The sequence below is a fragment of the Thalassophryne amazonica genome, chromosome 10, assembly GCF_902500255.1.
Source record: "Thalassophryne amazonica chromosome 10, fThaAma1.1, whole genome shotgun sequence".
Classification (NCBI taxonomy): domain Eukaryota; kingdom Metazoa; phylum Chordata; class Actinopteri; order Batrachoidiformes; family Batrachoididae; genus Thalassophryne; species Thalassophryne amazonica.
Genome location: NC_047112.1, coordinates 1,376,606 through 1,392,155, shown reverse-complemented (window position 1 = coordinate 1,392,155; position 15,550 = coordinate 1,376,606). Strand labels below are relative to the sequence as shown.

The 15,550-nt window shown below is 42.0% G+C and overlaps 1 protein-coding gene across 1 annotated transcript in view; it reads right to left on the bottom strand.

Moving 5' to 3' along the window:
- Nucleotides 1-15,550, bottom strand: part of serpinc1 (serpin peptidase inhibitor, clade C (antithrombin), member 1) — a 35,450-nt gene that overhangs the window by 12,271 nt on the left and 7,629 nt on the right. The window contains exons 2-3 of the mRNA XM_034179269.1: nt 2,784-3,147; nt 2,143-2,358 (exon numbers count right to left, since the gene is read on the bottom strand). Coding sequence (XP_034035160.1) covers nt 2,143-2,358; nt 2,784-3,146 — 579 coding nt within the window. The 5' untranslated portion in view covers nt 3,147. The remainder of the gene's footprint in view (nt 1-2,142; nt 2,359-2,783; nt 3,148-15,550) is intronic.

Below are 15,550 nucleotides of genomic sequence, written 5' to 3'. Positions count from 1 at the left end.
CCTGTCCAACAGGAGGCAGCACTTGAAGCTGGGGGGGGTGCATGTCTCCAACACACAGTCCATCAGTACTGGATCCTCCCAAGACTGCGTTCTTTCCACTCTACTCTTCTCCCTTTACACCAACAGCTGCACCTCCAGCCACCAGTCTGTGAAGCTCCTGAAGTTTGTGGAAGATACCTGGTGTCCTGGTGCAGACAGAACAATCTGGAGCTCAACGCCCTCAAGACAGTGGAGATGGTTGTTGACTTCAGAAAGAACCCAGTCCTGGCCAACCCCATCACCTGTGGGACTCCCCAGTCACCATTGTGGAGTCCTTCCATTACTTGGGGATCACCATCACCCAGGATCTCAAGTAGAAGCTGAAGATCAGCTCTCTCACCAAGAGAGCACAACAGAGGATGTACTTTCTGCAGCAGCAGAGGAAGTTCAACCTGCCAAAAACTGATGGTGAACTTCTACACTGCCACCACTGAGTCCACCATCTTCTCCTCCATCACCGTCTGGTAACCCTGCTGCCACTGCTAAGGACAGGAGCAGACTGCAGCATGTCATCCACACAGCAGAGAAGGTGATCGACTGCAGTCTGCCATCCCTACAGGACCTGTGCACATCCAGGGCCCCGAGGAGAGCAGGGAAGATAGAGGCCGATCTCTTTCACCCAGGACACAAACTTTCTGTCACCCTCCCCTCTGGCAGACAGCTGAGGTCCATCAGGACTAAAACATCAAGACACAAAAACACCTTCTTTCCATCCGCAGCTGGACTTATAAATACTGCCAGAGACCCCCATTTACCCTGCCCCCCCCCTCCTCACCAATCACCTGTTTTTACACTGTCCCACTCAACCACATTACATTTAGATTTATTTAACAGTGAATATAGTTTTTTCTATTTGACTCCTTTACTTCTGACAAAAGTATTTATTTCCTTTTCTTTTGTTGATGTTTATGCACCAATGACACCAGATCAAATTCCTTGTATGTGAGAACTTACATGGCAATAAATCCAGTTCTGATTCTGATGTTACTGTGTGTGTGTGCAAACAACATTATTTCCATGTTTGATTACACTGAAAATGACATTATTGGACAATAAAGACAGAAATTAATTTACTGAGGACAGAACAGGTTTTGTGCTCAGAGGAAAATGTGCACGTGAGCGTGCACCTCAACTGTATGGTGCCAAAGTTATTGAAGTATTTATGTCCAGCACATAAATTAATCAAACGGATTATATGTGTGTGTGTGTGTGCGTGTGTGTGTGCGTCCTTCTGTGCATGTAGGTGTGTGTGTGTGTGCGTGTGTGTGCGTCCTTCTGTGCATGTAGGTGTGTGTGTGTGTGTGTGTGTGTCCTTCTGTGCATGTAGGTGTGTGTGTGTGTCCTTGTGTGTGTCCTTCTGTGCATGTAGGTGTGTGTGTGTGTCCTTGTGTGTGTGTGTGTGTGTCCTTCTGTGCATGTAGGTGTGTGTGTGTGTGTGTGTGTGTGTGTGTGTGTCCTTCTGTGCATGTAGGTGTGTGTGTGTGTGTGTGTGTGTCCTTCTGTGCATGTAGGTGTGTGTGTGTGTGTGTGTGTGTCCTTCTGTGCATGTAGGTGTGTGTGTGTGTGTGTGTGTGTCCTTCTGTGCATGTAGGTGTGTGTGTGTGTGTGTGTGTGTGTCCTTCTGTGCATGTAGGTGTGTGTGTGTGTGTGTGTGTCCTTCTGTGCACGTAGGTGTGTGTGTGTGTGTGTCCTTCTGTGCATGTAGGTGTGTGTATGTGTGTGTGTCCTTCTGTGCACGTAGGTGTGTGTGTGTGTGTGTGTCCTTCTGTGCATGTAGGTGTGTGTGTGTGTGTGTGTCCTTCTGTGCATGTAGGTGTGTGTGTGTGTGTGTGTGTCCTTCTGTGCATGTAGGTGTGTGTGTGTGTGTGTCCTGTGCATGTAGGTGTGTGTGTGTGTGTGTCCTGTGCATGTAGGTGTGTGTGTGTGTGTGTGTGTGTCCTTCTGTGCATGTAGGTGTGTGTGTGTGTGTGTGTGTCCTTCTGTGCATGTAGGTGTGTGTGTGTGTGTCCTTCTGTGCATGTAGGTGTGTGTGTGTGTGTGTCCTGTGCATGTAGGTGTGTGTGTGTGTGTCCTTAGCACCCTGAAGGTGAGACCCAGGTTCACCTTGAAGTCGAGTGGCAGCAGTTTGGCTCCGTAGACCATCTGGCTGATGTTCTGGTACGTTTGGTTGAAGGTCAGCGACTTTTCTCCAAACAGCCGGTTGGCAGAGATCAATTCTGTGGTCTTGTCCTTCTTCCGGTACAGACGGCAGTTCAGCTTCGCGAAGAAAAAGTGGACCTGGTCCGATGTCTTCTCCTTGATGGTGTCAAACTGGAAGACCTGCAGCAGAACCAAAATCTCCAAGTTAAGTTCTGTTCAGTGTTCAAGTTGCTTCATTTCTCTTCAAAGAACAAAAAAACTTGAGCCTCAGTGCTACGCGAACGCTAGCTGTCGGCCTGATGGTCCGAGTCCCACAAACAAGCTGGTGCACCTAAAACTCGATGTGTGTAAAACCCAGTCTGGGTCTGGGCGCTGGACAGGAAGTAGTCACCATTGATGGAGCGCCGAGCTGCACATGTGTGTTTTCAAGGTACTCACGTGTTTCTAGTGTTTAATTAGGTTTTCTTTTAACCTGAGACTTTAAAACCTAAGTCTTGATGGTTCAAATCCCACCTCCTCTGGCTGCCTGACAAAGTGCTTTTAAGCAAAAGTATTTACACCCACAATCCATCACAGCACCAGGTCCCGACAGAACATGGACTTACTTTCATGATCTGCTCCAGGGTCTGGTTGCATGCCCCCAGTTTTGTCATGGCGAAGGCGGTGGAGATGCTGATGGGAGACATGAAGATGTTGGAGGTGTTGTCCTTGCTGACCGCCAACTGCCGGTACAGCAAGAGGGCGAAGCGCCCGTTGGCCCTGGACAGCTCCCACACACGTGGGTTGGTGGATTCGGGAATGGGTCCGAGATCTGGGGTGGGGCCCTCGGGCTCGGTGTCAGGACTGCGGTAGACGCATCGTGGCTCCAAGAAGAGGTCTTTGGGTTTGGCATTGCAGATGTTCTGCTGGGTGCTGATGGAGAGCAGCGACAGCAGCACCAGAGCCAACAACCAATCAGCAGGCTTCATCCTGGACAGGAAGCCAATCAGAGGAAGCCCTGAATGACCTGAGTTCTAGAAAGATGAACATTTGAGCGTTTGTCAGGACTCTCTGTGACATTTCACTAAAATCCACATCTGCACTTTGGTTTATTTTCTGTCATGGTTCCTGTGAAGTCCTGCTGAACGTCTTCCTGCTGCACTCATTGTCTTAAAAGAAAATGTCTTCATGTTTGATGGAGTGGTGTGATGTCACAAAGCAGCACACTTTGCTTTAATCATTTGCTCATGCTGGTTTTATCTTGCTGCTCTGATTATTATTCTACAGAACTGCACATTAATCTTTGCAGTGACGCTGTGAACATTTCAGACATCATCCTGCATTTATATTCTTTATATAATATATGTCTTTATATTATACAATTCCTTATGCGATTATAAAATACAATGCAACACTAAAATACCCTCGGCTGCAAGAGCATAAAAAAGGAAACAGAATGTGACCTTTTGACCTCTTAGAATAGGTCAAGGTTAGCCATCTTTGAACGTGTCCAAGGTCTGTGTCCCAAGAATGTTGTTCCCTGTCAAACTGAAGACTCTGGACTGGACTTAAGATGAGCACAGACAGACGGAGACGGACACAAAAGTCTTCACAATACCTGATGGCCAGATTTTGTCCTCCAGTACTAAATCCTCAAAATATCTTTTATTTCCATGAACACAAATGCATTGTAAACACTGCATCCATTTCAAAATGAGCAAATATTAGCACAAAAACAATAAAGTTTATCAGTTTGAACATTAAATATCTTGTCTTTGTGGTGTATTCAACTGAATATAGGTTGAAGAGGATTTGAAAATCATTGTATTCTGTTTTTGTTTACATTTTACACAACATCCCAACACAATGATAAAATAATAAAATACCCTCAGCTGTATGAGATCATCTCCTTTATAATTTGCAGTTGTTTAATTGGTATCCCAGTGTGTGTGTGTGTCAGTGTGTGTGTGTATATATATATATATATGTATATATATATATATATACACACACACACACACACACATACATACATACTTCATACTACATTTTCTGAAAAATGAACTGAAATGTTGCTGAAAATGTACTGATTCGATCGTATTTCGATCAGAAAGATTTGAACTCCTCATTTCAGAGTCAGAGCTGCGTCAGTCACAGTCAGTCAGAGCTGCAAAAAGTTTGTACCTGAGTTTTCAGAGGTGGTGTTTGTAGTTGCCATCTGCCACGCCGGTGTTTGCCAACCCGGACAGTGGGAATATCACCTCAACCGGCAACTTAGCCCCGCGACTGGACAGCAACAACGTCCGAGGCCCAACGTGGTGAATTCACTGAGGCCGCGCGCTGCGTCATTAAAGCCGCGCGTCACGAGTGCCGCTTCCCCGAGGCCTCGTGCAGCCACCGCGGATCCATCAGCGCGGAAACACCGAGGCCGCGCGGCACCAGCGCAGTGCAGATCCATCCCGGTGACAAACAACGCAGGCTGTTAACATCGGCGATCGACAAGCTGCTCATAAGCCGACCATGGGGCCTAAGAAGGTTCTGACAGCGGAGGAAGGTGACGATATTAAAAAATCTCTGGACTTTTTATCAGAGGAGATTTCTGTTGTGAAGCAGCAACAGAAATCAATCATGGATCTGGTGGAGGAGGTGAAGGCATTACGGCTCCAGAATGCCGAGAAAGACCGGCATCTGGTGCAGCTGGAAAATAGAGTGGCTGAATTGGAGCAGTACACCAGAATCAACGACGTCATCATCACAGGTCTTCACATCAAACCACGGTCCTACGCACGGGCGGTAACAGATGAGAGCGGAGGGGAGCCCAGTGAACAGGAGGTCAGCTCTGTGGAAAAACAGGTTGCTGATTTCCTCCTATCTAAAGGTATAGAAATGGATTTAAATAACATTGAAGCGTGCCACCCTCTGCCCCGGAGAAATGACGGTGATAAACGAACCGTCATCATGAGATTCATCAACAGAAAACACAAAACAGCACTGTTAAAACAAGGAAGAAAACTGAAAGGGACAAACGTATTCATCAATGAACATCTCACCAAACGGAATGCCGACATCGCCAGGAAAGCACGCTTCTTAAAGAAACAGGGAAAAATCCAGCACACATGGACTTCAAACTGTAAAATATTCATCAAACTGAACGGATCACCAGAACAAGCAAAAGTCATGGCAATAAGGAACATCGAGGAGCTGGACAAATATGAACAATAGTGTTTCTTAAAGCGAGGATCTGGACAAATATGACCAATAAGGTATGAGGACACAAACACATCACAACACCATGACACAGACCAGAGGAACCTATTCATCTACTACCTATTCATCTACATCTGGAGACAAGAAGGATATAACTCAAAGGATTGCTGATCATGGAAAAGTAGAACTGAGAACATTTAAATACACAGACCACAATGTACTGGACTTGGAGCACGATATAGACCCGGACAATAATTTCTTCTCAAATATCAATGACAGTTGTTGCTATTATACAGATGAACAGTTTAATCGGATCATTAAAACGGATAACAAATTATCAATAATCCATTTCAACAGCAGAAGTCTATATGCAAACTTTAACAACATTAAAGAATATTTAAGTCAGTTTAAAAAAATATTTAACATAATTGCTATATCAGAAACATGGATCAATGAAGATAAAGGAATGGATTTTGAACTGGATGGATATGAATTTAATTGTGTAAACAGAAAGAATAAGAGTGGAGGAGGAGTGGCTGTGTATGTGGATAAGAACATGGATTATAAAATAGTAGACAATATGACAACTGTGATTGATAACTTATTAGAATGTATAACTATTGAAATATGTGAAGAAAAAAGCAAAAATGTATTAGTCAGCTGTATATATAGAGCACCAGGATCTAGTATTGAAACATTCACTGACTGTATGGGAAAAATGTTCTCAAAAACTAATCAAAAAACTGTGTTCATTTGTGGTGACTTAAATATTGATCTGATCAATCCAAATAAGCATAAAATAACAGATGAATTTATCAGTATAATGTACAGTATGAGTTTATATCCAAAAATCACCAGGCCCAGCAGAATTACATCCCATAGTGCCACCTTAATTGATAATATATTCAGCAATGATATTGAGAATAACACTGTGAGTGGATTATTAATCAATGACATTAGTGATCATCTACCAGTTTTCATCGTTTATAATAGAAACCATCGGCGGAATCAGCCAGAGGAGAAAATAAAATACAGGCGAGTGCGGACAGAGGAAAACATGAACACACTAAAGAAGGATTTACAGGAGCAAAACTGGGAAAAGGTATACAGTGAAAGTGATGTTGATAGTGCATATGAAACTTTTTTACAAATATTTACATCATTATATGATAAAATTGTCCAATTAAACAAGACTACAGAAAACAAAAAATCCAAGCTCGACCATGGATGACGAAAGGGTTACGAAATGCATGTAATAAGAAAAATACACTGTATAGAGAATTCATAAAACTAAAGACTAAAGAGGCAGAAAATAGATATAAGAAATACAAAATAGATTAACTAATATTATACGGGTATGTAGGAAGGAATATTATAGTAACATATTATATAATAACAAAAACAATATTAAAGGAATATGGGATATATTAAATAGCATTATCAAAAATGGTAATAAAAAACAGAGTTACCCTCAGTATTTCATTGATAATAATGTCAAGAAGGAAAATAAGGATGAGGTAGTCAACGGTTTTAATAATTTTTTTGTAAATATTGGACCAAGCTTGGCAGAAAAAATTCCCGATTCCCAACCTGAGGATTGGGATAATAATCTCATAGAAAGAAATCCCTGTTCAATGTTCCTCACAGCAGTGGATGGAAATGAAATTATAGACATTGTGAATAATTGTAAATATAAAACATCTACCGATTTAAATGAAATTGATATGGTGGTGGTAAAACAGGTCATTGAATGGATTGTAGAACCATTAACATACATCTGTAACTTATCATTTCAAACCGGTAAATTTCCCAATCAAATGAAAATAGCTAAGGTTGTGCCGCTGTATAAGACTGGGGATAGACACCACTTCACAAATTATAGACCTGTTTCTTTGCTTCCACAATTTTCCAAATTATTAGAAAAGTTATTCAATAATAGATTAGACAAATTCATAAATAAACATAAATTACTTACTGATAGTCAATATGGATTCAGAGCACATAGTTCAACATCACTTGCATTAATAGAATCAGTTGAGGAGATTACAAACGCCATAGACCACAAATTACATTCAGTTGGAATATTTATAGACCTTAAAAAGGCTTTTGATACAATCAATCATGACATATTAATCAGTAAACTTGAACAGTATGGGATTAGGGGGTTGGTGTTGCACTGGGTGAGAAGCTACTTAAGTAACAGAAAACAGTTTGTGAAGTTGGGGGAATATACATCATCATGCTTGGACAATGCTTGTGGCGTCCCACAGGGGTCAGTATTGGGTCCAAAACTGTTTCTAATTTATATAAATGATATTGTCAATGTTTCCAAAATATTAAAATTAGTATTATTTGCAGATGACACAAGCATTTTTTGTTCAGGGGGGGATTTGCAGGAGTTACTGAGGAGGATCAGTATAGAAATGGGAAAATTGAAAATATGGTTTGACAGAAACAAATTATCATTAAACTTAAGTAAAACAAAATACATGTTATTTGGCTATTGTAATACAGACATACAGGTTCAGTTACAAGTCGAGGGGGTAGATATTGAAAGGGTACATGAAAATAAGTTTCTGGGGGTGATAATAGATGATAAGATAAACTGGAAGACTCATATAAAACATATACAAAGTAAACTGTCAAGAAGCATTTCAGTTCTAAACAAAGCGAAACATATTCTGGACCACAACTCACTCCGCATTCTTTACTGCTCACTGGTTTTACCATATTTACAGTACTGTGCAGAGGTATGGGGTAATACTTATAAAGGTACAACACAATCACTATCAGTAATGCAGAAAAGAGCTATAAGAATTATTCATAATACTGGCTATAGAGATCATACAAATCCACTATTTTTACAATCCAAATTCTTAAAATTCACAGACTTGGTTCATTTTCAAACAGTACAAATTGTGTATAAAGCAATAAACAATTTACTTCCAGCAAATATTAAAAATATGTTTTTTAACAGATCAGGGGATTACAGTCTGAGGGGAAATTTAATTTAAAGCATCAGTGGGCACGAACAACATTAAAAGGTTTCTGTATTTCTGTCTGTGGGGTGAGGATGTGGAACAGATTGGGAGTGGGGCTCAAGCAATGTCCAAGCATGAACCAGTTCAAACAGCGGTACAAAATATGTTTTTTTCTGGGTATAGGGAGGAGGAAGGGTAATGAGGGTTAGGGTGTTTTTGTTGTTTGCTTCGGCTTGTAAATATATAGTATTTTGTATGTAAGTAGGTATGTGTAGGTGTATATTTATGTTTGTGTATATATACGTGTATATATGTATATGTGTATATATGTGTATGTTGATGTGTATATGTATGTGTGTGTATATATATGTATATATATATATATTGATATCGGTTTAGGTGTGTAGGAATTTATGTGTATATGTGGCAAAGGGTATTACTGGTTGTGGGGAAGAAGGGGTAGGGATAAATAAGCTGATGCTTCACCCTACCCCTTTTCAGACATGTTGGGTACACAGTAGGAACTTTTTTGTTGTTGTCTTTACTGATCTATCTTGTAATTGTTGTTGTATCAAATGTTCGAAATAAACAGTTTTCATTCATTCATTCATTCATTCATTCATTCATACTTGTACACACACAGTTCCGATAATCCGATAACAGATAATTATCAAAGATAACGTTTTCATTATCCGATTATCTTTTAAGATAACTTTAAAGACCATCATTGGACTAATTATCTTCCGATGAATTTTTGTCCCGATAAACAAAATAAACAAAGCTGAACAGCGACAACCATTTTTAAAATTAGTTCAGCACCCACTTGACAAGCATTTTTAAAATTAGTTCAGCGCCCACTTGACAAGCATTTTAAAATTAGTTCAGCACCCACCTGTTAAAAGTTTTGTACCAGACACACAGTTAAAACCTTTGCAAACAGAAGAGAACTGCTTGTATAAAAAGCATCTCAATCCTCTGCAGACAAAGGAAAAACAGCCTCAAAAAGAAAAAACAAACAAACATTTCCTTTAATACCATACTGATATGCTGGCAATATGACCCAAGTCATCCAGAGGCATACATCTTTAACTTATGGTTCAAATTTTAACCAAACTAATTTTGGACAAGTTATTTAAAATTACTGTCATGTCTGAAGTTGTATAAAGTAAAAATATCAGATATATGTTTTAGTTTTAAAGTAATGTGTTAATTTTTAAGGTTTTGTGAGCACATGCTCTGCCCCACAGTGCATTATGGGTAGGATGATGTCATTTCAGTACGTCACGACAGGACAAATGCATTTCAGACACTCTGTTCAGGCTCCACGGACAACAGCATTAAACTCTGGTGCCTAAAACTCTCTTGTATATATTCTCTGCGTTTATAGACGTTGATTTGGGTTGGCTGTCACTGCGGTATTGTATCACTTCCTGTTCCGGAGCACAGCGGTGTTTTTCTGTATCTGTTAGCTGTTTAATCTGCGCAGTTAGATTGATCTAGTTATCTAGATTACGATTTGTTTCCCAGTGTAATCTTTACGTGCCTTAACTAAAGCACTCCTTCTGCTGAATCACCTCTAAATTATTTACACATTATTCACTTTGCGTGTTTTTAGGAATCCGCTAGCTTAGCGTAGCTACTAGCTCTTAGCCGATTTAGCATGGCGGCTTCTCCTGTCTCTCCTGCACTTTTCTGCTCTGGGTGTGAAATGTTTAGTTATTCCTCGGCCTCCTTTAGCAATAACGGTACTTGTAATAAGTGTAGCTTATTCGTAGCTTTGGAGGCCAGGCTGGGCGAATTGGAGACTCGGCTCCGCACCGTGGAAAATTCTACAGCTAGCCAGGCCCCTGTAGTCAGTGCGGACCAAGGTAGCTTAGCCGCCGTTAGTTTCCCTCTGGCAGATCCCGAGCAGCCGGGAAAGCAGGCCGACTGGGTGACTGTGAGGAGGAAGCGTAGTCCTAAACAGAAGCCCCGTGTACACCACCAACCCGTTCACATCTCTAACCGTTTTTCCCCACTCGACGACACACCTGCCGAGGATCAAACTCTGGTTATTGGCGACTCTGTTTTGAGAAATGTGAAGTTAGCGACACCAGCAACCATAGTCAGTTGTCTTCCGGGGGCCAGAGCAGGCGACATTGAAGGAAATTTGAAACTGCTGGCTAAGGCTAAGCGTAAATTTGGTAAGATTGTAATTCACGTCGGCAGTAATGACACCCGGTTACGCCAATCGGAGGTCACTAAAATTAACATTAAATCGGTGTGTAACTTTGCAAAAACAGTGTCGGACTCTGTAGTTTTCTCTGGGCCCCTCCCCAATCAGAACGGGAGTGACATGTTTAGCCGCATGTTCTCCTTGAATTGCTGGCTGTCTGAGTGGTGTCCAAAAAATGAGGTGGGCTTCATAGATAATTGGCAAAGCTTCTGGGGAAAACCTGGTCTTGTTAGGAGAGACGGCATCCATCCCACTTTGGATGGAGCAGCTCTCATTTCTAGAAATCTGGCCAATTTTCTTAAATCCTCCAAACAGTGACTATCCAGGGTTGGGACCAGGAAGCAGAGTTGTAGTCTTACACACCTCTCTGCAGCTTCTCTCCCCCTGCCATCCCCTCATTACCCCATCCCGTAGAGACGGTGCCTGCTCCCAGACCACCAATAACCAGCAAAAAATATATTTAAGCATAAAAATTCAAAAAGAAAAAATAATATAGCACCTTCAACTGCACCACAGACTAAAACAGTTAAATGTGGTCTATTAAACATTAGGTCTCTCTCTTCTAAGTCCCTGTTGGTAAATGATATAATAATTGATCAACATATTGATTTATTCTGCCTTACAGAAACCTGGTTACAGCAGGATGAATATGTTAGTTTAAATGAGTCAACACCCCCGAGTCACACTAACTGTCAGAATGCTCGTAGCACGGGCCGGGGCGGAGGATTAGCAGCAATCTTCCATTCCAGCTTATTAATTAATCAAAAACCCAGACAGAGCTTTAATTCATTTGAAAGCTTGACTCTTAGTCTTGTCCATCCAAATTGGAAGTCCCAAAAACCAGTTTTATTTGTTATTATCTATCGTCCACCTGGTCGTTACTGTGAGTTTCTCTGTGAATTTTCAGACCTTTTGTCTGACTTAGTGCTTAGCTCAGATAAGATAATTATAGTGGTCGATTTTAACATCCACACAGATGCTGAGAATGACAGCCTCAACACTGCATTTAATCTATTATTAGACTCTATTGGCTTTGCTCAAAAAGTAAATGAGTCCACCCACCACTTTAATCATATCTTAGATCTTGTTCTGACTTATGGTATGGAAATAGAAGACTTAACAGTATTCCCTGAAAACTCCCTTCTGTCTGATCATTTCTTAATAACATTTACATTTACTCTGATGGACTACCCAGCAGTGGGGAATAAGTTTCATTACACTAGAAGTCTTTCAGAAAGCGCTGTAACTAGGTTTAAGGATATGATTCCTTCGTTATGTTCTCTAATGCCATATACCAACACAGTGCAGAGTAGCTACCTAAACTCTGTAAGTGAGATAGAGTATCTCGTCAATAGTTTTACATCTTCATTGAAGACAACTTTGGATGCTGTAGCTCCTCTGAAAAAGAGAGCTTTAAATCAGAAGTGCCTGACTCCGTGGTATAACTCACAAACTCGTAGCTTAAAGCAGATAACCCGTAAGTTGGAGAGGAAATGGCGTCTCACTATTTAGAAGATTTTCACTTAGCCTGGAAAAAGAGTCTGTTGCTCTATAAAAAAAGCCCTCCGTAAAGCTAGGACATCTTTCTACTCATCACTAATTGAAGAAAATAAGAACAACCCCAGGTTTCTTTTCAGCACTGTAGCCAGGCTGACAAAGAGTCAGAGCTCTATTGAGCTCATTAGTTACTTCATCCAAACCATCAACATGTTTATTAGACCCCATTCCTACCAGGCTGCTCAAGGAAGCCCTACCATTATTTAATGCTTCGATCTTAAATATGATCAATCTATCTTTGTTAGTTGGCTATGTACCACAGGCTTTTAAGGTGGCAGTAATTAAACCATTACTTAAAAAGCCATCACTTGACCCAGCTATCTTAGCTAATTATAGGCCAATCTCCAACCTTCCTTTTCTCTCAAAAATTCTTGAAAGGGTAGTTGTAAAACAGCTAACTGATCATCTGCAGAGGAATGGTCTATTTGAAGAGTTTCAGTCAGGTTTTAGAATTCATCATAGTACAGAAACAGCATTAGTGAAGGTTACAAATGATCTTCTTATGGCCTCGGACAGTGGACTCATCTCTGTGCTTGTTCTGTTAGACCTCAGTGCTGCTTTTGATACTGTTGACCATAAAATTTTATTACAGAGATTAGAGTATGCCATAGGTATTAAAGGCACTGCGCTGTGGTGGTTTGAATCATATTTGTCTAATAGATTACAATTTGTTCATGTAAATGGGGAATCTTCTTCACAGACTAAAGTTAATTATGGAGTTCCACAAGGTTCTGTGCTAGGACCAATTTTATTCACTTTATACATGCTTCCCTTAGGCAGTATTATTAGACGGTATTGCTTAAATTTTCATTGTTACGCAGATGATACCCAGCTTTATCTATCCATGAAGCCAGAGGACACACACCAATTAGCTAAACTGCAGGATTGTCTTACAGACATAAAGACATGGATGACCTCTAATTTCCTGCTTTTAAACTCAGATAAAACTGAAGTTATTGTACTTGGCCCCACAAATCTTAGAAACATGGTGTCTAACCAGATCCTTACTCTGGATGGCATTACCCTGAGCTCTAGTAATACTGTGAGAAATCTTGGAGTCATTTTTGATCAGGATATGTCATTCAAATCGCATATTAAACAAATATGTAGGACTGCTTTTTTGCATTTACGCAATATCTCTAAAATCAGAAAGGTCTTGTCTCAGAGTGATGCTGAAAAACTAATTCATGCATTTATTTCCTCTAGGCTGGACTATTGTAATTCATTATTATCAGGTTGTCCTAAAGTTCCCTAAAAAGCCTTCAGTTAATTCAAAATGCTGCAGCTAGAGTACTGACGGGGACTAGAAGGAGAGAGCATATCTCACCCATATTGGCCTCTCTTCATTGGCTTCCTGTTAATTCTAGAATAGAATTTAAAATTCTTCTTCTTACTTATAAGGTTTTGAATAATCAGGTCCCATCTTATCTTAGGGACCTCGTAGTACCATATCACCCCAATAGAGCGCTTCGCTCTCAGACTGCAGGCTTACTTGTAGTTCCTAGGGTTTGTAAGAGTAGAATGGGAGGCAGAGCCTTCAGCTTTCAGGCTCCTCTCCTGTGGAACCAGCTCCCAATTCAGATCAGGGAGACAGACACCCTCTCTACTTTTAAGATTAGGCTTAAAACTTTCCTTTTTGCTAAAGCTTATAGTTAGGGCTGGATCAGGTGACCCTGAACCATCCTTAGTTATGCTGCTATAGACTTAGACTGCTGGGGGGTTCCCATGATGCACTGAGTGTTTCTTTCTCTTTTTGCTCTGTATGCACCACTCTGCATTTAATCATTAGTGATCGATCTCTGCTCTCTTCCACAGCATGTCTTTTTCCTGGTTCTCTCCCCTCAGCCCCAACCAGTCCCAGCAGAAGACTGCCCCTCCCTGAGCCTGGTTCTGCTGGAGGTTTCTTCCTGTTAAAAGGGAGTTTTTCCTTCCCACTGTAGCCAAGTGCTTGCTCACAGGGGGTCGTTTTGACCGTTGGGGTTTTTCTGTAATTATTGTATGGCCTTACCTTACAATATAAAGCGCCTTGGGGCAACTGTTTGTTGTGATTTGGCGCTATATAAATAAAACTGATTGATTGATTGATTGATTTTTTTAATTGCGTTTGTTAAATTCCACGCATTTTAAATGTGAGCAGACAGGGATTATCTAGAATTTGTTTTGAAAGCCTCTACTGCCATCTAGCATCTACTGGCCAGTAGTGTTCATGGCAGTGTCTGGGGACCAGTAGATGGCAGTGTTCTCTTTATTTTGACCCCGGTTATGTGAGATATAAGACTTGTTCTTCTCTCTGTGTTGGGTGGGCCGCCAGAAGAGGAGGTACTGCTGGCCCACCACCAGAGGGCGCCCTGCCTGAAGTGCGGGCTTCACGCACGAGAGGGCGCTGCTGCCACGGACATGGCCGGGGGTGACAGCTGTCACTCATTATCTCTTGACAGCTGTCACCCATCTACGCTTCATCATCTCTCTCCATAAAACCCGGATGTCATCTCCACCTCATTGCCGAGATATCGTCGACCTGTTAAGGTAACATTCTCAGCCTTAATCTGTGCCGTACTGACTTTGTTTAGTTAACTCGTTTTTGCAGCTGTTTTCCTGCGGAGTGTTTTATCTGGAGATTGGCGTGACCGGCGACAGCTTCGCTTTACACCCCCACCAGATAAGTGTTGAGACAGGAGCTGCACGAGTGTGTGTTAGAGGTGGAGGTGGACTCTCCACCATTGTTGTTACTGGGTGTGCACACACCCATATCTTACTGTCTCTGCTCCTTGCCAGCAGTACCAGATCCACCATTCGGAGACGGTGGCCACCTGGGGACTCGGGACTTGGCGGCTCCAGTATTCTCCAGGTTCGGTGGCGGAGGAAATCGTGTGGTTCCGGTTCTTCTCAGGACAGACGTCTTCTATCCTCGAGCCTGCCCACACGTCACCCTTGTGATTGACTGTTTGCAAAATGTGTCACTACACTTTCCCAACAGGATATCTCGGCCAACGTCATGGATCCCGAGGGGCGTCACCCATCTGTTGAACAGCCAATGGAAGAGCAGGGTGCATGGGCGTCTGCAGGAGGCGTGATTGGTGAGTTGCAGCAAATCCTCACCGCCTTTACTGCTCGGCTGGATCTGATGACCGAGCAAAACGTCATCCTTAATCGCAGGATGGAGGCTCTCACCGCACAGGTGGAAGCGCGCGCTCAGGGCGCTGCTGCGGCTCCTTCTCCTTGCCGACCAGGTGCAGATATAAACGTTCCACTGGCGTTCAACGAACACCCCCCCCACATCCCCTGGAAGCATACTTAAGTCCCCCAGAGCCGTACGGGGGTTGTGTGGAGACGTGCGCGGACTTCTTATGCAGTGTTCGCTCGTCTTTGCACAACGTCCCGTAATGTACGCGTCTGACGCCAGCAAGGTGGCTTATGTAATTAACTTGCTTCG